This window comes from Sorex fumeus, unplaced genomic scaffold, assembly GCF_029834395.1.
Source record: "Sorex fumeus unplaced genomic scaffold, SorFum_2.1 ptg000010l, whole genome shotgun sequence".
Classification (NCBI taxonomy): Eukaryota; Metazoa; Chordata; class Mammalia; order Eulipotyphla; family Soricidae; genus Sorex; species Sorex fumeus.
The window spans coordinates 25,758,504-25,786,499 of record NW_026606067.1 but is presented as its reverse complement, the minus strand read 5'-3'; the positions used below and the strand labels follow the sequence as shown (position 1 = coordinate 25,786,499).

The window sequence follows — 27,996 nt, the reverse complement described above, 5'->3', positions numbered from 1 at the left end:
GCGGGCAGTCTCCCTCACCATTTCAACCCAGCTGCCCTGACTGAAGTGGGGATCTGGGAAGCTGTGGTAGAGCCACACTGCCAGAGTGTGACTCCGAGATTCCTGGGGTGTGGGGGGTTTGCAGCTGTGTTCCTGGGAGAACACTGGACCACACTGGACTCTTCCGTTTGCTCCACAGCCACTCTGAGGTCAGTGGGACCCTTGAGATAAGGTGGGATGTTAAGGGGCTCAAAGGAAGGAGTCCAGATCAGAGGGTTAAGAAGAAATAAAACCAGGCATTTGGGGTGATTTCTGCAGCAATCTCTCCAGTTCTGCAAGGGGGTCTGGTGTAAATTAGAAAGTTCTTTCTCTCCTTCTCAGACACAACTCTCATGTAAATGGGTCAGGGACTGATTATGCTGAAAAGTATTCACTAGTGGAAGGAGAATTTGGGTTTTCCAGTGATTCTCAGACTCTACTGCTTTGACAAGAGCCATGCTACTTTTTCTCAAACACAGCACATATGTTGACTTTGGTTCTTGAGAGGAATTAAAAGGTGATAATGGGGGCTGGAGCAATAGCACAGCGGGTAGAGCGTTTGCCTTGCACGCAGCCGACCTAGGTTCGATTCCCAGCATCCCATATGGTCCCCCTAGCACTGCCAGGAGTAATTCCTGAGTGCATGAACCAGGAGTAACTCCTGTGCACTGCTGGGTGTGACCCAAAAAGCAAAAAAAAAAAAAAGAGGTGATAATGAGGGGCTGGCATGATAGCACAGCAGGTAGGGTGTTTACCTTGCACATGGCCGACCTGGGTTCGAATCCCAGCAACCCATATGGTCCCCCGAGCATCACCAAGAGTGATTCCTGAGTGCATGAGCCAGAGTAACCCCTGAGCATCACCGAGTGTGACCCAAAAAGAAAAATAAATAAATAAATAAATAAATATGATCCTTTCTTTTAAAAAAAGTGATCATGTTATTGAAACATGAGGACTTTTGCTAGGGTGATCTTAGTTTTTCATGATCAGTTCCAGAATTTTGAACTTTGTAGGGACCAGAATGGTGATTTGAATTTAATTGTCATAAGATGCTCTAAATTCAGTGGTGATGTTTCGAGGCGAGAGGGGGAGCTGCAAGGAGAGGGAGTGACTCCTTCAGTCTCAGAGTTAGACTGTGGCTTTGCAGCTCCAGAGCTCGGGCCCAGGAACTGACCTACCTCACTGCTGCACCCACAGGGGGTCCCCAAGGAGCCTAGGGAGGAATTGCAGGCTGCCAGCTGGCTCTAAAGACTGGTGAGGGCAGCCACCACTGATCTCTGTGTACGGCATCATCTGCTCTGCCAAGGAAGCCAAATCTGGTCTCAAGTAGTAGTAGATCAGTCACAATGCCAAGTCAAAATGAAGATGACTTAACTCTTTTTTAAGGCTCTCGAGGGACTGCAGTCTATTCCAGAAGGGAAAAGTGGACTTGGGGGTGAACAAGGGATTCTGTTCACAAACCAGAGCAGTGCAGGTGGATATGGGTGGGGCAAGCCGTCCTATGGAGACTAAGGCAGGAGTGGCCCTGCACCTGGGCATGTGTAAAAATGGGTGTGGTTATTGGGTCACTTCCAGCATGTGTGTGGGAGAGTGAGCCCTCACGAGGTGGGAGCAGAGGTTGGTTCACTTGAGTGGAGCAGAGGGAGACGGGGGGAGTTGTGGGATGAGGGGAATTGGGACATGAGGCTGTTTAGGAAATTGCTTTTCAGGCTATTGGCACAAAGCTGGTCACAGGTGCAGGAGCTTTGTGAGAGGCCGGGGGTGGGCAGGGAATGGGGGGCCCCACTCCTGGACTGTGGAAGTGGATGCAGAAGGTCCAGCAGGTTCTCAGGCTGATGCTGGCCTCCAGCAGACCCCAGAGAGAAGATGTCTGGGGACTTGATGAGCCTCCAAGCAGTGTCACCAGGTGTCACCAAGATGTGAGGTACCTGCAAGACGAACAAGACACTTGGGGAAACCCAGTTGTGCCTTGGGAAGAACGACTTGCACTGGTTTTTAAGGTGGCTGCCAGGGTTGGGGTGAGGGTCAAAGATGTGGACAAGGGGCACCTTTATTCCTGTGGTGGTGAGTGATGGGTTATATAAGTAAAATGGGTCAGGAGTCAGAACAAGCAAGTTCTCGACCAAGAAGTCAAAACAGGGAGAGGCTGATGGATCAAAGCCAGGCTGGGTCCTGGTATCTCTGGTCCCTCTACTCCGACTCTGCTTAGTCTCTGGGTTGGAGCACCTTTCCTTTCTGCTGGGCCCCGAGGGAGAGGAGCTGGTTCTGACTGGGTTGTTACCCACTGTTATGTGTTACAGATGAGCTATCTGTAGCACAGAGCCTAGAGCAGGCCTTCCCTGCTAGAGAGAGTGGACTGTGGGCTGGGGGCTGGCTTGACCAGTTGGAGTATGTTTTACATGTAGGGAGGCCTGGGGTTTGATCCCTGCCACCATATTGGTGCCCCAAGTACTGCTAGGAGTGACCCAGAAGCACAGAGCTTGGAATAGTCCCTGAGGATTGCCAGGTGTGCCCCCAGATAGACCAACAAAACTGAGAGCTCTGCCTTGAGAATACCAAGATCAAGCCTTAAACAAATACCCTCACTGGAGAGACAGCATGGAGAAGCAGGTTTTCTTGGGTAACCAGCACTCTGGGTGCAGGTCTGACACTTTCCCAGCTCCCCGACAGTGTGGGCAGATGAGTCAGAACCCACTTCTGATTTTAGCACCCAGGGTCAAATGGGAAGACAAACATCGCATTCTCAAGGTGTAACTCAGGGGTGGCCCCCAAACAACACTTCTTTTAAAATGGTGGTTCTTTGTTTTCCCAGACTAGAGTCCACATGTCCCTATGCCCCATTCTGATCTTTCTGTCAATCGCAATTCCTGGGGAGCCATCTCCCGTCTCAGGCAGGTCACCAAATGGGAGCAGTGGGCTGTCGCTGGAGCCCTGCCTCTGTTCACTGTTCACTCCGGGGCCACGGCCACAGTGTCTCCTGGGCCGGGCCGTGCACAAGGCAGGGCCGCGCTCTGCTCGCCCGGGCCGGGCACAGGACACAGAGCCCAGAGCCAGCACTTCTTTCCGCAGGAAGATGTCCTGGAGGTACCGGGCCGCGCATCCTTCGCGCGCCTCTAGTCGGAGCCTCCGCCAGGCCGGCTCTTTCCCGGGCCCGCCGGGGCGCCTCTGCCCAGCGCTGCTGCGGTTGACCTGGGCCGCCGCTCTGCTGGCCTCTGCTCTGGGTAAGTGAGGGATGGGCTGGGCAGCGGCGGGCAGGCCAGTGAACGGCAGCCAAGGCCACCTCTGGCCACTTCTAGGACTAACCAGGAGATGATACAGCTGCAGTAGAAAAGGAGCTTCAGCAACGAAGGGTTAGCTCGTCAGGGGAGATGAAGGTTTGTTGAAGGTTCGGAATTTAAGGGCACTTGGAATTAGTTAGGATTTAGGAGAATTTGCTTTTTGCAATAAAGGAGACAGTTTTCTAGAGGCTCCTGCATTTGCAATTCCAAGACAATCTGGCACCCAACCATGACTTGAAATAACCTGTTTTGTCTGGGTCTGCTGAGATTTTCCCTGCTGGTGGGTTTAACAGAGCGGACAGAGGTGTGTCTGTCCCCTGTGCACCCGAGAAGCACAGCAGGCTGCTTTTCATTTTGGCAAGGGAAGTGGTTTTAAGAGTTTTATGTTCCAAGGTGAATTAATAAAACAAAAAGAAATGTTTTGACTCTAGGAGCAGTTGGCAAGTACCAAAGGAATGCGGGTGTATGACTAGTTAGGGTCAAGGGTCAGTGTTGGTGGAGGATAGAACTAGGCTCTTTGGAGTGACCAGATGCCACTCACCCCTGTGCTCAGCTGCAGTGATGCAGAGTTGCTTCCATCATGATGTCCTAGACGTCAAAAAACGGAACTGAACAAAAAATAATTTTATCTCAAAGACTCCATGTTTCCTCTTTTCTATCATTCAATGTTCCAAAAGGGGCAAAAATGTTGACATTAAAAACATTTTCTTCTACATCACTGTTTCCCTTCCTTGGGGAATCCAGTGCTCCATGCGCGAATTTGTGAAGTGTTTCTGCTGAGGTAGTTGCAGGACTCTGAGTCTGTGAGCATCCTCTGAGCCAGTAGGCTGAGGCACAAATACTGACCGAGTCAGGCTTGGCCCCTCTCAGGAGAAGCTATCTCAGATGAGCAGAGAAAGGAAGGCATGATCTTTGTCTGTTGTCATTGTAATTGATGTGCGAACATGCATTGCAGGAGCTCAGTGGACTAAAGGAATGGCCATTTGGATCAGAGGAGGGAGGGACAGTGCTGCCCTAAAGGCCTTGGGATTAAACAGGGGGCTACGTGCACTAATGTGGGGTGTCCTGTCATCTGCTGCCAGGCGACTGCGGCCCCCCGCCAGTTTTATCCTATGCTGCTCCAATGACTGAGTTGAATGAGACAGACTTTGAAAGTGGAACTGTTCTGAAGTATATGTGCCGACCCGGCTACATAAAGACGGGCTCCAACTATTTCCTGACCTGTGAGGACTCAGGTGACTGGAAAACCTCCATCAACTGTGTCAGTAAGTGACCACGTCTCATTTTTCCTTTCATCAAAATGTCTCAGGGAGGAAACATATGAAGGCAAATAAGGACAGTAAGTCATGCATCACAGTTACTTTAAAATATAAACATATGAGTAAACACAGAAGACAGCACAAATATAGGTGCTAATCGTCTTGTCAAGAAAGCCTGTGCTTTACTACATAATCAGAAAAGACTTATTTGCAATGCACCGCAAATTTGTGTTTCCCTATTTACTCTTTGGGGGCAATCTTGTCATACTCATGGGATACTCCTGGCTCTGTGCTCAGTGATCACCTAACAGAACTAGGAATCCAACTATACAAACTCACTTTTTAATATTAATTTTTATTTTTATTGAATGACTGTGAGTTAGAGCACTACAAAGATGTTCATGATTTGGTATCACTCATACAATGTTCCAACACCCACTCCTCCATCGACCAGTATAATTTCCCAACACCAATGTCCCCGGATCCCCTCCACCCACCCCCGCAAGCTAGTTTTCCCTGGCTTGGGAAACTATTATTAGTTTCATTATATATTTTTTTCTTTCTTTCTTTTTCTTTTTGGGTCACACCTGGCGATGCGCAAGGGTTACTCCTGGCTCTGAACTCAGGAATTACTCCTGGCGGTGCTCAGGAGACCATATGGGGTGCTGGGAATCTAATCTAGGTAGGCCGCATGCAAGGCAAATGCCTACCCACTGAGCTATCGCTCCAGCCCTCATAATATTTTTAAAATATCCTACAAATGAGTGCAGTCATTCTGTATCTGTCCCTCTCCTTCTGATTCATTTCACTCAGTATGATACTCTCCAAGATCATCCATTTATAAGCAAGTTTTATGACCTCATTTTTCCTAACAGCTTTGTAGTATTCCGTTGTGTAGTTGTACCATAGTTTCTTTATCCAGTCATCTGTTCTCAGGCATTCAGGTTATTTCCCGATTCTGGCAGTAGCCAGAATAGTGAATAGTGAATAGTGCTGCAATGAACGCAGAATTACTGATGATGTTTCTTCTGTGTGTTTTTGGATTCCCAGGTTATATTCCTAGAAGTGGTATTGCTGGCTTAAATGGGAGCTCAATTTATAGTTTTTCTGTGGAATGTGCATATTGTTTTGCAAAATAGACTGGACCAGTCAGCATTCCCACCAACACTGAATGAGGATTCCTTTCTCCCTTCATCCAAACCAACACTGGTTCTTCTTGTTCATTTGGATGTGTGCCAGTCTCTGTTGTATGAGATGATATCTTATTGTTGTTCTGATTTGAATCTCCTTGATGACCAGTGATGTAGAGCATTTTTTCATGTGCCTTTTGGTCATTCGAATCTTTTCTTTAAGGAAGTTTCTGTACATTTCTTCTCCCCCATATTTGGATGAGATTGGATGTTTTTTTCTTGTAAAGTTCTATGAGTGCCTTGTACATCTTTGCCATTAACACCTTATCAGAAGTGTATTGAGTGAAAAACCTTTCCCATTCTGTAAGTTGTCTTTGTATCTTGGTCACTGTTTCTTTTTGTTCCTTTTGAGGTGCAGAAGCTTCTTATTTTAATGTGGTCCCATTTGTTAATCTTTGCTTTCACTTGCACCACTGTGTCATGAAATAGTGGTGTTTCATCTTTGAGATGCCTTTAGTTTCAATGTCATAGAGGGTTTTGTCTATATTTTCTTCCATGTACCTTATGAATTCAGGTTTGATGTTAAGGTCTTTAATCCATTTTGATCTGACTTTTGTGTATGGTATTCGATAGAAGTCAAAGTTCATGTTTTTACCTGTAGCTGTCCAATTTTCCAAGCACCACTTGTTAAAGAGGTTTTTCTTGCTCTGCTTCATATTTCTTGCTTCCTTATCGAAGATTAGGTGATCGTATATTTGAGGGTCTGTGTCAGGATATTTGACTCTATTCCATTGGTCTGTGTATGTATCTTTATTGCAATACCATGCTGTTTTAATTACTACCACTTTGTAATACAGTTTGAAGTTGGGGAAGGTGAAGCCTCCCATCTTCTTTTCCCTCAAGGATTGCTTTAGCTCTTCTTGGAGGGCTATTGTTTTATATGAATTTCAGGAATGCTTGATCAATTTCTTTAAAAATGTCATAGGTATCCTTATAGGCACCCCATTGAATATGTTTAATGTTTTTGACAATGCTGATTCTCCCAATACATGAACAGGGGGTGTGTTTGCATTTCCTCATATCCTCTTTTATTTCTTGAAATAGCATCTTGTAATTTTATTTGTACAGGTTCTTTCCCTCCTTAATTAAAATGATTCCAAGGTACTTGATTTTCTGCAGCACAATTGGTAACAGGATTTAAAAAAAATCATTTTTTCTCTTTCATTATTTGCATATAAGAAAGTCATGAAACTTTGGGATTTGATTTTGTAACCTACCACCCTACTATACAAATCTATTCTTTTTTATTTTTCAACCAAGGATTTCTTTATTATGTAAGAAACAGGACTGTTAAAACGTGATCCACTCGGGAGAATTAACATTGTCAAAATGGCAATACTTCCCAAAGCATTGTACAAATTCAATGCTATCCCTATAAGGATACCCATGACATTCATAAAAGAAATGGAGCAAACGCTCCTGAAATTCATATGGAACAATAAACCCCCACTAATAGCTAAAGCAATTCTTGGGAAAAATAAAATGGGAGGAATCAACCTCCCAAACTTCATACTCTACTACAAAGCAGTAATAATTAAAACAGCATGGTACTGAAACAAAGGCAGAACTGCAGACCAATGGAACAGGTTTGAATATACTGACATCTCCCCCCATACATATAATCATCTAATCTTTGATAAGGGAGCAAGAAATGTGAACTGGAGTAAGAAAAACCTCTTTAACAAATTGTGCTGGCAAAACTGGACAGCTATATGCAAAAAAAAAATGGGCTCAGATCTTTGCCTAACACCATGCACAAAAGTAAGAACAAAATGGATTAAAGACCTCAACATCAGACTGGAATCTATAAGGTACATTGAAGACAAGGTTGGCAAAACCCTCCACAACACTGAAGATTCAAAGATGTCACTTCTTCAGAGATGTCACTTGTATCTTCAAAGATGTCATGCCACTGACCAAGCAAGTGAAAACAGAGATAGACAAATGGGACCATCTTAAACTAAGAAGCTTCTGCACCTCAAAAGAAACAGTGTCCAAAATATAAAGACAGTCTGCAAAATAGTAAAGGATATTCACCCAATACCATCCGACAAGGGGTTGATATCAAGGATATACAAAGTACTGGTTAAACTCCACAAGAAGAAAACATCCAACCATATCAAAAAATGGGGCAACGAATTGAACAGAAACTTTCTCAAAGAAAATATCTAAATGGCTAAAAGGCACATGAGAAAATGCTCTACATCATTAATCATCAGGGAGATGCAGATCAAAACAACAATGAGATATCATCTCACACCATAGAGACTGGCCCACATCCAAAAGAACAAAAACAACCCTGGTGTTTGTGCGGATGTGGCAAGAAAGGGACCCTCCTTCACTGCTGGTGGGAATGCCGACTGGTTCAGCCCTTTCGGAAAACTGTATGAACGATTCTCAAAAAATTAGAAATTGAGCTTCCATTTGACCCAGCTATACCACTCCTGGGAATATATCTCAGAGAGGCAAAAAAGTATAGTCGAAGTGACATCTGCACTTCCTTGTTCATTGCAGCACTCTTTACAATAGCCAGAATCTGTAAAAAACCTGAGTGCCCGAGAACAGATGACTAGTTAAAGAAACTTTGGTACATTTACACAATGGAGTACTATGTAGCTGTTAGAAAAGATGAAGTTATGAAATTTACATACAAGTGGTACTACATGGAAAGTATCATGCTAAGCGAAATGAGTAAGAAAGAGAGGGACAGACATAGAAAGATTGCATGCATCTGGGGAATATAAAGTAACAAAATAGGAGACTAACACCCAAGAATAGCCGAGATAAGTACCAGGAAGTTTACTCCATGGCTTGGAGGCCAGCTACACATGCTAGGACATGCTAGGGGAAAAGACAGCTCAGATAGAGAAGGGAGCACCAAATAAAGGGTGTTAGGAGGATCCTCCAGAATGGGAGATGCATGCTGAAAGTCAACTATAGACGGAGCATGATTGCCACTCAATGCCTCTTTTGCAAACCACAGCACCCAAAAGGAGAAAAAGAACAAAAGGGAATGCCCAGCCACAGAGGCGGGGTGAGATGGGGGGGCCTGGGGGTGTGGGAGGGATACTGGGATCATTGGTGGTGGAGAGTTGGCACTGGTGGAGGGATGGGTACTCGATCATTGTATAACTGAAATCCAAGCACAAAAATTTGTAAGTCTACAACTGTACCTCATGGTGTTTCACTAATAAAAATTAAAAAAAAAAAAAACGTGATCCACTCCAAGGATCAAATACTGTAAATGGAGAGAGATGCTAGTAGGAACTGAAACATCAGGGAAGACGGGGCTGTCAGGCAACCTGGTGAGCCCGTTACTGACTGAACATCAAAGCGTTTACAAGTCTATTCTTTCTAGGAGCTTTTTGGTAGAGGCTTTAGGGTTCTCTAAGTATAGTATCATGTCATCCTCAAATAGTGAGAGTTTGATTTCTTTCTTTCCTATCTGAATGCCCTTGATATCTTTTTCTTCCCTAACTGAGGAGCACTTCCAGTACTATATCGAATAGAAGTGATGAGGGTGGATAACCTTGTCTTGACCTCAATCACAGAAGGAAGGCTTTTAGTTTTTCCCTGTAGCACTGTAGCACTGTCCCCTCGTTGTTCATCGATTTGCTCGAGCGGGCACCAGTAACATTTCCATTGTGAGACTTGTTGTTACTGTTTTGGGCATATCAAATACACCACAGGAGCTTGCCAGGCTCTGCCCTGTGGGCGGGATACTCTTGATAGCTTGCTGGGCTCTCTGAGAGGGATGAAGGAATCGAACCAGGTCAGCCACGTGCAAGGCAAATGCTCTACCAGCTGTGCTATCGCTCCAGCCCCTCTTGAGAATAATGCTTGCTGTGAGCTTGTGGCAAATGGCTTTGACTATATTGAGGAAAGTTCCTTCAATTCACATTTTGATGAGAGTTTTCATCCTGAATGAGTACTGGATCTTGTCAAAAGCTTTTTCTGCATCCGTTGATATGACCATAGGGTTTTTAATCTTTTATCAATATGGCATATTATGTTGATTGACTTGTGAATGTTAAACCATCCTTGCATCCTTGGATTGATGAATTCTACTTGGTCATGGTATATGATGTTTTGATGAGTCGTTGATATTCTATTTGCTAGTATTTTGTTGAGGATCTTTGCATTTGTGTTCATCAAGGACATCTATCTGTCATTTTCTTTTTTTGTAGTGTCTCTGTCTGGTTTTGGTATCAGGGTGATATTTGATTCATAGAAGCTGTTTGGGGGTGTTTCTGTTTCCTAAGTTTCATGGAAATGTTTGAAAAAATTAGCAGTAGGTTCTCTTTAAAGGTTTGAATGGACTCACTCATGAATCCATCCACACCTGTCATCTGGTCTCTCCCTTATGGCACAGTTGTGGTCATCATTTTGGCTGTAGTCCCTTTCATCAGCGTTCCATAATCCTAGTCTCCTCATGGACCTCAAAGTCCTCTCCTTTGCTATCCCTTCTTCCTCGTCTCGGTGCATTCTCATAGTTGTCTACTTCCAGTCATTGTCGTCATCTGGTTCTCCTTCTAGTCCCAAAGTCTTCATTCTCTTCCTCCTCATCTTCAACATCTCATCACTGCACTTGTCCTCAGTGTCTTGTCCTCAGCATCTAGTCTTCAGCATCTAGTCCCCACTTTCTGGTTCCCAACGTCTTGTCCCAGCATCTCGTCTTCATCTCCTGCTCAGCATCTCTTGACCTAGTCCTCAGTATCTTCAGCTCCTTCTCAGCACCTCCTTCCCAGAGTCTTGTTCCAGAGTCTAGTTCAGAGTCTAGCTCCAGAGTCTCCCTAGTCTCAGTTCTCCTCCTCATCTTCAACCTCTCATAGTCGACCTTCTCGTCTTCAACATCTAGTCTTCAGTGTCTAGTCTTCAGCATCTAGTCCTCAGCATCTAGTCCCCAACATCTGTTTCCAGAGTCAATTCTCAGCATCACCAACAGCACTCCTTTTCTTACCCCTTACAGCATGGTTATATAGAAATCATGAAGGGTGTGTATACAAAGGTGGGATTGAACATTATCATAACAACAAAGAGATCTAAAGCCTCTCCTTCAGGAGATTAACTCAAGGACAAAATCTTATCTAAAAATTCAGCACTCCAGATTACCAGGAGATCTGCCCAATAGTGGGATTCCATCCAGGGTATACTGCTTTTTCCTTACCTCAGCTAACAATCTATTTAAACAGTCAAAGTCAATTTACTTCTTATAATATTTCTAGCAATATCATTTTGTATGAACACAGTAAGAGATATATCAAGCTTACAGTTTGGCTCTTCCTGGGGACATCTCACTATATATTCCAGACCGCAGTACTCAGGCCAGGTTAGTCTTTCCTAACCCCAGCAGGGTTACCCCAGTTACCCCCAGTAACTGAATAGTTACTGCTTTTTGGGTCATGGCATAGCTTGTCCATAACCGTGCTCTTAATTTATAGTTAAGTATTAAGTTATTGGCCTGGCCCATTTTGATGCAAGGATAGCTTGCCCTGGGTCCATCAGTCCCTTGTCGGGACCCTGCTCTTAGAGTTCTAGGAACTAAAGACAACTGAGGCTTAAGTCAAGTAAATATGGATGCCCAGGAGTAAATACTATTTTAGAGTCAATTAACTCCCATGTTACATAGCATAACATCGTCTTCCTGTGTCTATACAAAAAGGACATTGCTAAATGTACCATGCAAATGACATAAAGGAAAGAGAAAATCAACATAAGATTATTAGAGCCTGATGGAATTGGGTGCACATCAGTTGCACTGTTGTGGGAGTGGCTCAATAAACCTCAAGCTCCCTTTGGGAGCAGCAAGGACAACCCAGTATTATCCAACACTAAGCTGTGAGGTTAAGTTACTGATGTACGCCTTGTTTTCCTTCCTGATGGATGCTTGCAGAGCTATAAACTTTCCTCTTAACAATACTTCTGCTTTGTACCACTAGTTCTGGTAGCTTGAATCCTCATTCTCACTTGTTTCCAGGAATCTTTCAATCTCCTCTTTGATTTTCTCTCTAACCCACTGATTGTTCACTAGTGAACTGTTTAATTTCCAGGTGTTTGATTTGATTCTCCGTTTCTGCACGTGCTTCACTTCTATTTTAAGTGTATCATGGTCTGAAAAGATAGTAGATATAATTTCTATCCTCTTAATTTTATGGAGGTATGTTTTGTGGCCCAAAATGTGGTCTATCTTGGAGAATGTCCATATATACTGGAAAAGAATGTGTATTCAGCTTTTGGGAGATGAAAAGTCCTGTATATATATACTAACCCTTCCCTCAAATAAAGTATCTCCTTGCTGAACTTTAGTCTGGTTGATCTATGGAGAGTTGACAGAGTGGTGTTAAAGTCTCCAACTAATATTGTGTTGCTATCAATGTCTTTCTTCAAGTCTTTTAGTAGTTCTTTCAAGTATTTTGATGATCCCTCATTAAGTGCATATACATTTAGGAGTGTGAGTTCTTCCTGGTGTACTTAATGATAGCTTGATCATTAAGAAATGACCTTCACTGTCACTAATAACCTTCTTCAGCCTAAAGTCTATGTATTCTGATACCCTGGGATTTGAGGGGATTTTTTGCTTGGAGAATTGTTTTCCAGCTTTGACTTTTATCCTATGCTTGCTTTGGTTGTCTAAATGTGTTTCTTGCAGGCAAGCAGAATGTTGGGTTCAATTTTCTAATCCATCTTGTCACTCTGTGCCTCTTGAATGGTGTATTTAGTCCATTGACATGAGAGAGAGATTACTCTGATGGGAATTTGAGTCATCTTTATGTAAGAGTTTGGTGTACTTGTGGCACTTGTCTTATCTTAAAGTAGCCCATTTAGTTCATCTAGAAACAATGGTTTGGGGTGTATGAAGTTCCTGAGTTGTTCTTTATCTGTGAAATTGTGTATTCCTTCAAATCTAAATGAGAGTCTGGCTGTGTAATATATTCTTGGTGTGGAATTCATTTAATTGAGTTTGTTCACTATATTTCATCACTGTCTTTGGGCCTGGAAGTTTCCACTCATAAGTCTGCCATGAATCTTAGGGATGCTCCTTGATAAGCAATTTCCTTGTTTGATCTTGCTGCTTTCAGTATTGTATCCTTATCTATGGTTTTTGACATTCTGATTAGGATGTATCTTCAGGTCTTTTTATTTGGATTTCTTTTAGCTGGTACCCTTCTGGCCTCCTGGATTTGGGTGCATGTGCTCTTCAGTTCTGGGAACTTCTCAACAATGATATCTTGATAAACTTCTTCATCAGAGTTTTATTCCTGTCTCTTTGGTACTCCATTGATTCTTGTGTTGTTCCTCTTGGTTTCATCCTGATCTTATCTTGTCATCTTTTGGTTTATTTTGAGGGTCTTTTTCATCTACTATAGTCTGGAGATTCTTAAACATCTTGGGCTCACTTATTCTGTCCTCAGCAACTGTTACTCTGTTGGTGAGGCCTCCCAATGAATTTTTCATCTCACCTACCAGGTTTTTCAGATCTGTCATTTCTGCTTGCATTTTCATTTTTATTTTCCTCATATCTGCTCTCATATCCTCCTGTATTTTTTCTTTTCTTTCTTTCTTTCTTTCTTTCTTTCTTTCTTTCCTTCTTTTTTTTTTTTTTTTTTGCTTTTCAGATCATACCTGGCGATTCATAGGGGTTACTCCTGGTTCTGCACTAGAGAATTACTCCTGGCGGTGCTCAGGGGGCCATAAGGGATGCTGGGAATCGAACCCAGGTTGGCTGCATAAAAAGCAAATGCCCTATCCACTGTACTATCGCTCCAGGCCCTCCTCCTGTATTTTACTGGTGATGCATTCCATCGTTTTGTTTTTTTTAATTTTAATTAGTGAAACACCATGAGGTACAGTTGTAGACTTACAAATTTTTGTGCTTGGGTTTCAGTTATACAATGATCGAATACCCATCCCTCCACCAGTGCCCATTCTCCACCACCACTAATCCCAGTATCCTTCCCACCCCCCATACCCTCCATCTCACCCTGCCTCTGTGGCAGGGCATTCCCTTTTGTTCTCTCTCTCTCCTTTTAGGTGTTGTGGTTTGTAAAAGAGGAATTGAGTGGCAATCATGTTCAGTCTATAGTCTACTTCCATTGCTTCTTTGAACTCCGTATGCATCCTTTACAATTCCATTCTAAATTCCTTATCAGAGAGGTTATATAGCTGGATCTTACTCACTGAGTCATCTGGGCTAGCTTCTTCACTTATTAAGCCAAGTGGGTTTTGCGTTGCTTTACCACCATGACCTTGATAGTTTAGGGTTGTTACCTGTGTGTTTTTATGTGGTTAGGAGCCTAAGTTAGGATGTCTTTGTATATGTAGGATGAATCACAGAGTGGTGAAGAAATGTGCAGCCAGTTCCAGGTAGGAAGGTACCTGATAGAGGCGAATAGTTAGCCAGGATCTGGGCGCCTGCCCAAACTCATTTCAGTGTACTGAAAACCAGAGTTATTGTCACTGTCACTGTCCTCCCATTGTTCATCAATTTGCTCAAGAGGGCCCAGTATCATGGTGAGATTTGTTGCTGTGTTTGGCATATTGAATACGTCACGGGTAGCTTACCAAGCTTTGCTGTGCGGGTGAGATAATCTCAGTATGTTAAAAAGTTGTGTCTAGAAAGTACTAATAGTGCAACTTTCAAGGAAAGCTCACCTGGATATCTGCTCTTTGGAAGAAGATGGCAAGACTTGTTATCATGCACAGCCAGGCTGGGTGCAACCAGCAGGAAGGCTGTGTGGCCTCTGTTCTGTGCCTTCCTGCCCCTCATGACTGAGCACAGGTAGGCTGTGACTAGACCAGCAGGGACCTTGCTCTCCAATCAGTGTGCAGAACCCAGCCTGTGAACTGCACTTCCATAAGGACACGTAAAAATAACTTTACTATTTGTAAAATGTACAAGAAAAAAAATTATAGAGACCTCTGTTGTGTTTGTTTTCCTCCATAGTAAGAATGTAGTGAATTGGGATTAGTATAACGTTTAAATCTGAACTTTGGGTCTTTCTGGAAGCAGAGGTCAGAGTTAGTCCATCAGCCCCATATTCCGAAGCTCTCTCAGTTAGTACTTAAAATCTAATCATCATCTTTCTTCCTCTCGAGAGAAACGATGCAGAAACCCAGGAGAATTACGCAACGGACAAGTGATAGTTCAGACAGACCTCCTTTTCGGATCTGAGATATTATTCAGCTGTTTGGAAGGGTGAGGGAACCTACAAAGCATACCTTTAAAATTAATTATAGTTAATTAACTTGATCTAAATAATATTATAAATAATATTTCTAATTAATTCTAATATAAATGTCTTATAAAATAAATGGCATTTAATAAAAATATTGATAATTATTATTAAATGATATTAGTTACATTAAAAGTTTACATAATTCACAAGTAAAAGGCATATATTGAGAATTTCATCTCCTCACCATCACTATCTGTCCCACATGTCCTTAAACAGGGGTTTTTATTTATTTTATGTATTTTAGTGTTTTTTTATAATACAGGTTACTAGTGTATGTTTTCATTTGCAAATTTGACATATAAATGTAGTCTTGACTCTTGCTATTGGTATACATATCAATACATACATGAGATATTTCCATGTTTGTATATAAAATGATTTCTCACTGATTCACTTTTACCACTACAGTTCTGTTGGGTCCATATGTCCTGTGACAGCGATCCCTTTGATGACTGTACCATATTTTTTCTGAACAGTGTCTGATCAGGACCTGTCTTACATCATTTTGTGCATATTCCTTCTGTTGGGTAAATTCCCAGACTGGGAAATCTGGATCAAAGAGTCTGACCATAGGTTTGAGAATTTGGACATTGCCAAATTGCTCTTTGTAGGGATTTCATAGTTTCACAGTTTGCAAATTTCTGTTGCTCATATTAACTTGTACCTTGCTCTAAAACTTTAAGAAGCATCACAATTTTGAAAAATTTCAAATTTAACAGACAAACATGAGTTATCTTAGAGTTTCAGTATAGAGTTATTCTATCATAAATGAAGCTGAATTTGTTGCCTTTGCTTTTTTTTTTTAGAAATAGAAAGGTTTATTGAAAAGTAAAAGGGATAAAAACTCCCCATTGAGGAAAGAACTTAATATAGGACTAAGTTCTGTTTGTGCTTTCTTTGAGATATGTTTGTGAGCTATCCAGCATGACTTCTGCCCTTCCCCCCATTACTCATTGAGTTTCTAAGACCTAATCCTATGCACATGTATATAGACTTGTTTCTGATATGAATTTCACTTCCCACCCCCCAGCTTATCATTGCCCTTTGTGGGGGAGGGGAGAATTTAGACCATGCCCAGCGGTGCTCAGTGCTTACTCCTAGCTCTGTTCTCAGAAATCATTATTCCTGGCAGAACTCAGGGAATCTCATGGGATGCCCTTCCTGCTGTACTATGGCTCTAGCCCCTCTATTATTGGCCTTCTGACCTGTCTTTTGGGAGAAATTACATATTTTTTAATTTTTATTAGTGAAACACCATGAGGTACAGTTGTAGACTTACAAATTTTGTGCTTGGGTTTCAATTATACAATGATCAAATACCCATCCCTCCACCAGTGCCCATTTCCCACCACCACGGATCCCAGAATCCCTCCCACCCCCTGTACCCCCTCCCCCCCATCCCACCCTGCCTCTGTGGCAGGGTATTTCCCTCTGTTCTCTCTCTCCTTTTGGGTGTTGTGGTTTGCAAAAGAGGCAATGAGTGGCAATCATGTTTGGTCTATAGTCTACTTTCAGCATGCTTCTCCCATCCTGGGAGGATCCTGGGAGAAATTATTTTTGCCATCAAATGTATCACTTTCTTGGGGTCTCCTGGGTTGGAGTCCTACCAGCTGGAAACCGGGGTTTGTTTTCCTCCTGCTTTCCAAGCCCTCTGCCTCCAGCTTCTTTCTCTTGCCTGCCAATGTCAGCGGCACTGGGGAGGGTTTGCTTGGACAGAATGTATGTGGGTATGATGAGGGACTGGTCAGCAGGAGCTGGTGAGACTGTGTGCGGGAGTCTGGTTGTCTGTCCGGTAAAGGGCCAGAGACCAGCAGGGCAGGGAACGGCCATGAAGGAGAGGTGGGTGGCCCCAGGACAGGGACACCTGTCCTGGTGAGTGGCTGTAGAGATTGGCCTCACGGCATCTTGCTGCCGTGGGGCCACCTGCCTCTGCGAAGAAGCAGCTGCCCTACCCACTGCCGCATTGCCAAGGCTCAGAGTGTGGGTGCAGAGGTGGGTCCAGAAGGAGCACCTGCTCTGGGCTGGGTGGCAAAGAGAGAGGAGAAGCAGGGGTGCAGCTCTCTGCTCTGCTCAGGCACGGAAGGCTGCCTCTCCTGGTCCTGTCCTGGGGGCAGCCAGACAGGAAAGCACTGTTCCAGTTTCTAAGTCCACACAATACAATGGGTCACAGTTTACCTCAGTCACACAGTGGGGTCCGTACCTTCTTGTGCCCACCTTCTTAGTGGAATTCCCAAGTAAAGATGAGGGTTAGATTCTTCTATACATATTCTTCAATATACAATTGGTTTGCTATTCCACATGCACTTAAAGGAAGGAGCACACTCCAGTAGTTACGGAGGCTGGCACATATGCTCATACCTATACAAGTAGTGAGCCCTTTTTGAATTAGAATGGGAGAATTGCATTAAAAATCTTTGGTCTACTTTATTCAGATACATCTTAATTGGCTCAGACAGAAGCTTCTGTGAAGTCCAAGGCAGAGGCGTTGAGTGGAGTGATCCTCTCCCACTGTGCATTGGTGAGTCAGACACTCATGAGGGGACTGCGTGGGGTCTTCTCCTGGTGGTGGGCCTGAAGCCATGGCATCCTTGCTGCTGTGGTGGCCCAGAGTCTGATGTACCTCCCCGCTGACACAGTCCTTCTCCCTCTATCACAGTTGCCCAGTGTGCACCGCCTCCGGCCATCAGCAACGGGCGGCACAGCGCGAAGGAGGACTTCTACCCCTATGGTTCCTCTGTCACCTACATCTGTGACCCTCCGTTCTCACTGGTAGGGAAAGCTTCCATTTCCTGCTCAATGGAAAATAAGACTCAAGCTGTCTGGATCCCAAGCCCTCCTACTTGTCATAGTAAGTCACTTTTAAGAGTAAATCTGTAGGATTCAGATCGGAATTATTTGTTTCGAAAGGAAAAGACAGTGTATTTACTGGGGGATGCAGTGACTCAAAGAAAAAAACTGATTTCTGTGACCGGCCATTTGTCCACCCACAGACACCTGTTGGCTGCTGGACCAGTTCCTCATGATTTCAGATAAAGTTAGGACCCCTCCCGTAGAGGACACATCTCTGTGTCCAGGGCCCTCATGTAGGGAACACGGCTCTGTGTCCAGGGCCCTTATGTAGAGGCCATGCCTGTGTGTCCAGGACTCTTAGGTCTTGGGTCAAAGCTCAGCAGCCAGCCCAGTCGTCAGGGGGACGTGGACACCTGGTGCTATATTGCCCTTCACCGTTCTTCCCGGGGACAAGGAAACCCAGGCCGTGTGCAGGCCATGAAGATCTTTGACCTGGAAGGGTCACATGTTAGTTGCTACTGCACCTGCCTTTGTCTGAACCACCAACTGTGTTGCTCTGTAGTGGGAACATTGGCTGGCACCTATGAATCAGCCACCTGTGCCCACATACAGCTCACCCAGCTCCAGAGGACAGCTGAGCATGGGAGGAACCAGGCCTGCTGTGACCGCAGTGCTGCTCTTGTGTTCGGCCACCTGCTGCCACTGGCATGGGGGCCAGTCTCGGTGTCACACGGAATGTAGGACTACTCAGCTGGGTCTGCCTGGGAAATGAGCAGGAGACAGAGAGTCTCGGGAATCAAAGGGGCCCTGACCCCCATGTGGATTCACAGAAGCACCCTCTGAGGGGTCCAGGGTCCTTGACTGCAGCCGAGGTTGGGCCTGGGCAGAAGTGGAGGGTCAGCAGGATGCTCAGGCATTGGGAGTGACTGAGGACTGAGGACGTGGTAAGAATCCAAGCCTCTGGCTCCTTAACTCTCCCCCAAAGTCCGGGTCACCCTCCAGCCACTTCCTCCCTCTGACTTTCTGGGGAAACAGGCCAGCAAAGGAAAGGTCGAGAACTTGATACTGTGTCACTCCTGGCAACCTAGGCCCAGGCCCCGAACGGATGAGGATGTGATGTGCTCAGCCAGGGCCCAGCAGGACCATTTGAGGTGCTCCTGTGGCAGAGGTGTTGACCAGCTGCAGTCACAAGCATGAACTTTGTCTGCCCCCATAATAGACCACCCAGAGCAGAGCAGAGTCGTGAAATGTTTGGATTTCTCAAACCTATTGTCTTTCCACAATTCCTCAGAAGTCAGCTGTCCTTACCCAGAGGTGAGACACGGGAAGCTGATGGGTGGCTTCCGAAGCACCTTCCATTACAAAGACTCTCTTGAGTTTGATTGTGATGATGGCTTCCAGCTTAAAGGCAACAGGGTGATCCATTGTGAAGCTGACGGCCAGTGGAGCCCCCCTCCTCCTATCTGTGAGCAAAGTGAGTATGGACAGCATGTGGAAGCCCTCACACCCTGGGCACTGATGGGTGGACACTAGCCAGGTTCACTTGAACCATGGTCCAAATGTTCATCAGATCCAGGGACCGACCACTCAGCATCACGAGGAAGTGAGCACAGGAGGTCAGTGTTGGCACCTGTGCACAGCACTCAAGGGCGTCTCATGTTTGGTTCAGTAGTTTCTTGAAGTTGACAGAAAATCATCCTGTCCTAACAGAACCATTCTATTATGATGGTTATTTTGAAACAGAACAGTAAAGGGCCCAGAGATTTGTATAGCCATCTAATTCTGATACCAAAACTGTAAAGCAAGCCGATCTTTGTAAAAAGTGTTTGTAGCAATAATGAAACTTTAATATTGGTGTAGGGACATAAGAAGGTTCTCCTGGTAACTCCTTCCAACAACTTTGGATGTTGTGGATCTTGGGACTGTTGCTGTAACTCACCCAGAGTTGTGTGCTGTAGATGGGGATGAGGGGCACAGAATCAGGGATGCCTGGGGTCTTTTACCTTCACAAAAATGCAAACTCCTCTGGGGCCTCCAGGGGTAGCGGAGTAAAGCTTCCAAAGCCTCTCCTTCAGAGCTTTGGCTAAAGTGCTCAGATTATCAAGGGGTCTCTGCAGATGTCCAAAGAGCTCACAGCTATTGGCAAGAATTTATCTCACCAAGTCTCCCGTGGGTGAGGTGGACAGGGAAGGCCCCTGAGGGAGAGACAGCAGGTTTTACAGACCCAGTATCCTCAGAGGAACAGTACCAGTGGGCTCGTGGGAGGTGCCGTATCCAGGCCCCTGGACGTGCAGATCCAGCAGCCAGTGAGTGCTCCTGCTCTAGCACCTTCAAGGCTGCACAGGCCGTCGCACCTCCACGCTTCCTGCACCCTCATACCCACAGGGAGGGTCCGAGTGGAGCTTTCCTACAGGATCTGCCCTACCTTCCAGCTTGAGCTGCCCTGGGGGGCTTGGCAGCCTCCCTCAGCTGCTAGACTGAAAGGGTCAGGTGCAGCAGAGAACTTACAGTGGGCCCATAGCCCAGATGCTTGTCACCTAAGACATGGATTGACAGGAAGATGCAAACAATACCAGGTTTTGCTGCATTGTGGGGATCTCGGGGAGATCTTGCTGGTGAGAGGAACAGGTGTGTGAGCACAGGTGGTGTGACTGCATGGAGGTGAAAGGTAGGCATCTGGGCAGAGAGAGGGAGTTAGGAGACACAGCTCCCAGGGGCTGGGCGATAGGAGGAGGGAGTGACCAGCCAGCACAGAGGGGTGCAAATATCCCTATGATAGTATATGAACGCTCCTGCTCACATACTAAAATCCACAACATTGTCTCTTACATTTTAATGGGTGAATTTTTTACTACGTGACTTACATCTCAATACAATCATTTTTAAAAGTACCTGTGCTGGGGCTGGAACGATAGCATAGTGGGTAGGGCATTTGCCTTGCACACGGCCAACCTGGGTTCGATTCCCAGCATCCCATATGGTCCCTCGAGCACCGCCAGGAGCAATTCCTGAGTACATGAGCCAGGAGTAACCCCTGTGCATCGTTTGTGTGACCCAAAAAGCAAAAAAAAAAAGTACCCATGCCTACATACCACTTCACATGCTTGAAGACAGCACATAATAACAAAATTCACATCATTTGGAGGGTGTGTGTGTGAGTGTGTGTGTGTGTGTGTGTGTGTGTGTGTGTGTGTGTGTGTGTGAGTACACACAGCTCCGGGAAGAAAGCATAAACCCACATCCAGAACCCAGACCCCCATGTGTAGGAGTCCATGCAGGAGAATGGCCTGGGCTGGGTCCTGTGCAGTGGAGCTCATGAGAGTCACCTTGCGTCTCCAGAGTCACACTCATGACTAACACCAGCTCTCAGCCTTCTGCGAGGCATGGGGATGTGGGTGGCTTGGGGGGTATGAAGAGAGCTGGCAGGGGTGTGTGGGCTGGAGGAGAGCTTCCAGGCCTAGACGCCAGGCACAAAGGTGTCTGGGGTTGCCTCCAAGGCTGTGTCTCCACAAGCAAGTCACAGGCAGTGCTAGCTGTGTGGCAGGTGCCTCAGTAGGCCGGAGAGCCCCTGACCCCAGGACTCTATGGTCACACGTGCACAAACGTGTTGGCCTACCGAAAGTCCTTCAGACCAGCTGGAACAGCAGCCACCATCTGAGCCATGCAAAGCTGTGAGGTTCACCTGCCACCCTCCTATTAGGCCAGCTGGCACACCACTGTGACTTGCCGGGACAATCTTGACTTGGTCCTCACCATACCCGGCCAGGGTGGACCTCTGCTGGAGATTCAGAGCATGCCACGGGGCTGCGGGAGAGCAAAGGGCCTGGCTCTCCAGGGCTCAGGGCCACCAAGCTGGAGTGCGCCCTTCTTCAGGAGTAGGTCACCAGGGTGACCATGGTCATGCAGGCTGTGAACCAGCATCCTTGCTGCTAGTGGGGATAGAGCTCAGCCCTCCCCTCCTGATACAGACTTTGAGTGACTTGGCAGGCGGGTAGTTGGGGACATGGTCATCTCCCATCAGAGACGCTCGCTCTCTTGAGGGGCACGAATGAGGGTCCAGAGGCAGGTACCTGGGTTGTTACTTGGACTGCCCACACTAAACTACTGAGTGGTCTTATTCTGGATGGATCATCTGGAACATCTGAGGGGGCTTCCTCTTGGGATGAGATGGATGATCTCATATGGTTTGCAAGGATGTTGTGCATAAGGGTCAATGGATATAGTTCCTCAAGTTTTAGAAGTTCACATTTCATGCAGGTTTAATACAATATCTCGTTTTGGAAGTCTCCCAAGAGATGTAGCTAAGAAGCAGCATGGGGTTCCTGCAGGACAAGGACAATGGTGTTGGAAGCCTGCCCTAGTGTCTGAGCACAGGATTCCCAGGGGTAGATTGTCACTGGCCCTGCTCTTGTTCCTAGAGGTGTGCTGCCCGAAACCAGTGCTGAAGCAAGGCCATATCCTGCCCCAGTGGAGACAAGGCTCCACCCGGATGTGTACCTACTTTTACGAAGATACTATTACATACTTTTGTCCTGGCATGAATTATCGCAAATCCAGCTGTCAAAGTGATGGCACGTGGAGTCCGGAGCCCACGTGTGAGAACAGTAAGCCCAGGGTCATGCTGTGGGGAGTGCGTGCATGGTGGCAGGGCTGCTGGCCCTGAGAGAGCTGGGAGCTGGAGGAGGAGTAATTTCTCCCCTGGGCTGTTCCCTCCTAGGCTGTTCCCTTCTAGGCTGTTCTCTCTGTAGACTGGTCCCTCCTAGGCTGTTCTCTGCCCTGAACTGCTCCCTCCTGGGCTGTTCTTTCTATAGACTGGTCCCTCCTATGCTATTCTCTGCCCTGGACTGGTCCCTCCTAGGCTGTTCCCTTCTAGGCCGTTCTCTCTATAGACTGTTTCCTCCGAGGCTGTTCTCTGCCCTGGACTGTTTCCTCCCCCTGGACTGTTTTCTCTACAGACTGCTCTCTCCTCTAGACTATTCTTTCCCCCATAAACTGCTCCCACCAGGACTTGTTACTGTATAGGTGCCCCTGTTTCAGTGGCACATGCACTGCTGACTAACAAGGCCCTGTATGGTGGTAAATAGGTCCCATACAGTCTGGTCTTGTCCCCAGTCCCTGACCATCATTTTATGGGGACCCACCTCTGTAGAAAGACAGATCTTTGACTTGCACTGAATGTGGCCCCTGGAAGGAACTAACAGGAGGCAGGGCAGTGTTTTGCCAGCTGGTACTTCCACCCTGGCCCTCACAGGCCATTTCTCTGTGGGCGCAGGTTTTAAGATCTCAGCTATGGGAGCTTCTTGCCATGTAAACAGGCTCCAGTCATGAAAAGGAGACCCTGAGGCAACTGCTGTTGCCTTGCAGGTGCAGAGTTGGCAGAGTGGTGGTGGCAGGACCAGTGAGTGGTGCCTGTGTTGGTATTCATGCCCTGCAGGGTGAGCCCTGTCCCTGCTGGGACAAGCAGTTTCCAGCTTCCTGTCAAGAATCTTCTTAGCTTCCCAGGAGTTGTGCCACCTCTAGGCCTTGGCATGTAATTGGCAGATTGGAGAATGAGAACAGACAGCAGGACATACTGAAGGGGTGGGGGGAGGAGGGTTGGGCTTGGCTCTCATTTGTGCTGCATCACTGTCCCAGTGCATGGGAAATCATGAGTGTCCCAGCAGGGACACATGATGCCAGGAGGCCCAGGGTCCTGAACACAGGGGCCCCCACACCCACAGAGCTACAGTGCATTTTCCTGACGTTTTCTAGGCCTGAACTACTACACTCCAATGTCAGAGGTGTGACCTGTTCTAGAAACAGAGCATGGGGTGGTCAGAACCCGAGCCCACCCGGGGCCATGGGAACACCCCGCGGTGCCCTCAGGACTGTGCCCGCTAGGGAGAGGTAGGGCCTGTGCGAAGACCAGCCAAGACAGGTGTCTCTTCTGGCAGTTCTTGGTCACTGTATATGGGCCAGAGTGGGCTCTGTAGGTGTCCAGATGGTTGCAGACCTCCCAACTCCGGGGCAGCAGAAGAGGGGTGCTTCAGGGCCGTGAGCATCCTCATCTGTGCAGCCTTCCCTCTGTGCTCTGCTCTTCTGTGGTGCATTCACCAGAGACACATGTGCTGTAGAGAAGGGGACAGGGGTCTGTGACTGAGCTAAGGGGCAGCTGGTGTCCAGTAGTGTTCAGAATACTGCTGAACTCTGACTTGGTCCCAGATGGGCTAGAGCAGTGGCTAGGGCAACACGCAACCCATTCCTGCTTTGCCACTGTGTGTGAGGTGATCCTGGGGCTGGGTTGAGGGCAATCTTCCTGGGTGTGACAACTCACCCCGCAGGCCATGGACTCACCTGGGATGCCTACCCCAATGTCTGCCCTGGCTTACTTTGAAAGACACTGCATGTGAGCTCACATGGTGTGGGAAGAGACCCCAAGTGGTCTCAGCCGAGGCTTCCAGGAGGGGACCCAGGTGCATGGAGCCGGTGAACACCGCAGGCAGCGAAGGCAGGAGGAGAGAAGGGCCCTGTGGCCGCGCAAGGGGTAGGCTAACAGTTCACCCTCCTGCTTTCCATTCCCTTTCTCACCATGCAGGCTGTGACGTCCCCCCTGCCATTGCCCATGGATTTTACAAAAAGGTCAGGGGATTTCGAACGGATGAGGTGTACTACACCTGCATGCCTGGGTACAAGCTGGTCGGAACGAGCAAGCTCACCTGCAACAGTGAGGGCTGGTCAGCGCAAGCTCCTCAGTGTAAAGGTAAATTCACAAGGATGGGAATAGCCAGAGGCTGCTGCTGCTGTCCTCCCTGAGGCAGCAGGAAACTGCACTTTCTTCGGAACAATTGCATGTTCCAAGGGAGCTCTGCAGACGGACAAGAGGTCGCAGAAACATGAAGATCCCACTTCCTTCTCTCCTGTTTTGTTCTTTCGTTTTTTAATTTTTTTATTGAATCACATGATAAACACATTTACAGAGTTGTTCATGATTGGATTTCAGTCATATAATGTTCCAACAACCATTCCTTCTCCAGTGTACTTTTTTCACCATCAGTGGTCCCTGTTTCCCTCCCACCCTCCAGGGTCCCTCCCCTGCCTGCCACGATGACAGGCACTTTTCTTCTCTCTCCCTCTCTCTCCCTCTCTCTCCCTCTCTCTCTCTCCCTTTCTCTCCCTCCCTCCCCCCGCCCCACTCTCCTTTACGGCCTTATAGTTTGCAATACAGATAATGAAAGGTTATCAGGTATATCCCTTTACCTATTTTCAACACTCAGTTCCTGTCAAAAATGATCGTTTCCAACTAATATTGTTATGCTGATCCCTTCTCTATCCTAACTGCCCTTTGCTACCCCCCCCCATACACACTCCCAAGACAAGCTTCCAACCATTGACCAGTCCACCTGGCCCCTGTTTACCCTCACCTTCAATATTAGTCTCATAATATATATATATGTGTGTGAGTGTGTGTGTATACATACATATATATGTTAGATACCTGTCCCTACCCCTCTGACTCATTTCACCCAGCATGATACTGTCCATATACATCTATTTATAAGCAAATTTCATGACATCATTCTTCCTAATGACTGTGTAATATTTCAACGTGTAGATGTACCACAGTTTTTTTTTATCCAGTTGCCTGTTCTTGGGCAGTTGGATCCCACTTCATTCTTGCAGGAGCAGGATGTGGCCTCCTCAGGCATCGCCTGAGCCAGTTGTCTTGTATCTTCCACAAGCTCTCCACTTCCCAGGTGCAGCAGAGCCCGTGGCAACTTTTCTTAAAACCTGCCCTGCAGGAGCACCCCGCTTCTCCCCAACCTCTGCGTGGGAGAACTCTTCTCCCTCCCATCAAGTCTCACTCACTCAGAAGAGGGGTCGCCGTGAGGGGAGGGTGAGACCAGGCCTTGGGAACTTTGGCCTCTGTGCCGATTTATCTCCCACTGCTGTGCACAGTCCAGGTCCCTGCCACTGTGGAGCTCCTGGGCCAGGAGGAAGGTCACCCCTTGGGCCCCACAGGGACCATAACAAGGTAGACATTCGCTTTGATAGATGAGTGCCTGGAGTCACATACTCTGCACCATCTTGATGTTCAAACCTGTCATGACCTTGAGATCTCAGGACATCATTTCCTCAGATAAATGGGGGTGTGGTCTGTATGTGCAGGTCTGAGTTCAACTTCTGGCACTAGGTTGCCCCCCACATGTTACTGGGATTGACCCCAAAGTACTGAGCTAGGAGTAGCTCCCAAGTACTGACAGGTAGGACCCACAAATCAAAACAAAAACTATATACAAATGTGGAAAGGGGGCCTGGGAGAGCACAGCCACCAGGGCACATCTGGGTGCTGCCGCATGGCCCCTGGACATCCCAAGGTTCTGGTCCCTGAGCACTGTTGGGCCTGAAAGCACAGCACCTTCATCCTGTCATTGAGCTGAGCATCCTCAGTGGCTCCCTAGACACAGGAGCACAGCCTGGTAGGCCCAAATGACACAGAATCAATCTGTGCGAGCCCAGTCTCTGGTTGGTGCTAACACTCAGTGACTGAGATGGTCACAATGCTTAGTGGGGTCTAACACAGCTGGGGAAGCACAGGCCTTGCACACGGCTGACCTGGTTCAGTCTCTGGCATCCCATAGGATCCTGTGAGGCTCACCAGGAGTGATCCCTGAGCACAGAGGCAAGAGTAAGCCCTGAGCACTGCTGCATGTGACCCCCAAACCAAAAAGCAATTAAAATGAATTTTTAGTAGATGCTCACATGTTTTATGATTTATATATTAGCTTTAAAATGTGTTTTCATTGTAGCTGAGTGTGAGAGACCAGAGATAGAACACGGACGTCTGTCTGAGAACAAGTCTCTGTACCTGGAAACTGCCAGCATCACTGTCCACTGTGACTCCAGCTACAGACTGGTTGGTAACCAGACCATCACCTGTTCAGAGGACAGAAGCTGGTTCCCAGGGGTGCCCAAGTGTGAGTGGGTAAGTGTGAATGGGTGCATCATCCAGGAAGTTCCCAAGGGTGCTTTCCCCACAGTCCAGCTAGCAGAGGCAGGTCCTGACTCATGGCGGTGCCAACCAGAGTGTTTCCTGTCGTGCTGGTGGTGGAAAAATTCTCCAGCCCTCACCTGAGAACAGCTGCTTTCGTGGGAAAGCTGGGAAGGCTGCAAACTGCTCCACTCCTCACTGGTGCCACCTTTGTCCTCCAGGAGTTCCCTGCAGGTTGCGAGTCCATGGCTAGGGGCTGGAAGCTCATGCAGTGCCTCCCAGACCCCAAAGAAGCAAAGTTGGCCCAGGAGATGTACAAACTCTCCCTCGAGATCCAACTCCTGGAACTACAAATAGAGCAGATCAGGATCAACGTTCCACAGACTGCAGAGCTCTGACACGGGGTCAAGCGGGACCCACGCAGCCTCCAGCGCTCTGAATGCGCATGGGCATGTGGCCGCATCTGCTGAGACTCCCAGAAACCCACTCCCCTCCCCCCACGCCAGAATAAAAACTCAGTGCTGGGGTTGTCTGACCCAAGCCTCCCTTATGCTGTCCTTCCGTTTCTTCTGTCTGTCCTATTCCTCACCAACCCCCTCCTGGGTTGGCCCCATTCTGGGACTGAAATCCTGAAAGTAGTATTAAAATGACCAAAGTTAGGGATATGAAGAAAAAAACAAAACTGCCTCCAAGTCGTTTAGGGCCCCTTCCCTGCACAAAGTCATGTCACTCAGGGCCCCTTCCGTGCACAGAGCTGGGTCACTTGGATCCCCTTCCCTGCACAGAGCCAGGTCACTCGGGTCCCCTTCCTTGCATGAGTCAGATCATTCGGTGGCCTCTTCTCTGCATGAGTCAGGTCACTTGGGGCCCCTTCCCTGCACGGAGCCGGGTCACTCAGGGCCCCTTCCTTGCATGAGTCAGATCACCTGGTGGCCTCTTCCCTGCACAGAGCCAGGTCACTCGGGTCCCCTTCCCTGCACGGAGCCGGGTCACTCGGGGCCCCTTCCCTGCATGGAGCCGGGTCACTCGGGGCCCCTTCCTTGCATGAGTCAGATCACTTGGTCGCCTCTTCCCTGCATGAGCCGGGTCACTCGGGGCCCCTTCCCTGCACGGAGCCAGGGCACTAAGGGCCCCTTCCCTGCATGAGTCGAGGTCCCTAGCACAACTCTGAATCATGCCTGTCTGGACACACAGGCCTGGGTCTGCTCTGCAGGGAGCCGGGCCTCCTTGGAGCCCCTCCCTTGACCGTGCAACATG

At 47.2% G+C, this 27,996-nt stretch overlaps 1 protein-coding gene across 1 annotated transcript; it reads left to right on the top strand.

Moving 5' to 3' along the window:
- The first annotated feature begins 2 nt into the window (after positions 1–2).
- Positions 3–27,287, top strand: LOC130020165 (C4b-binding protein alpha chain-like). Its single transcript, XM_056110825.1, has 11 exons — positions 3–188; positions 3,088–3,239; positions 4,379–4,561; positions 14,842–14,941; positions 17,414–17,499; positions 17,638–17,829; positions 19,063–19,245; positions 22,190–22,375; positions 24,346–24,510; positions 26,558–26,733; positions 26,961–27,287. The coding sequence occupies exons 2-11, from the start codon at positions 3,092–3,094 to the stop codon at positions 27,135–27,137; spliced, it is 1,596 nt and encodes a 531-aa protein (XP_055966800.1). The 5' UTR covers positions 3–188; positions 3,088–3,091; the 3' UTR covers positions 27,138–27,287.
- The last annotated feature ends 709 nt before the right edge of the window (positions 27,288–27,996 follow it).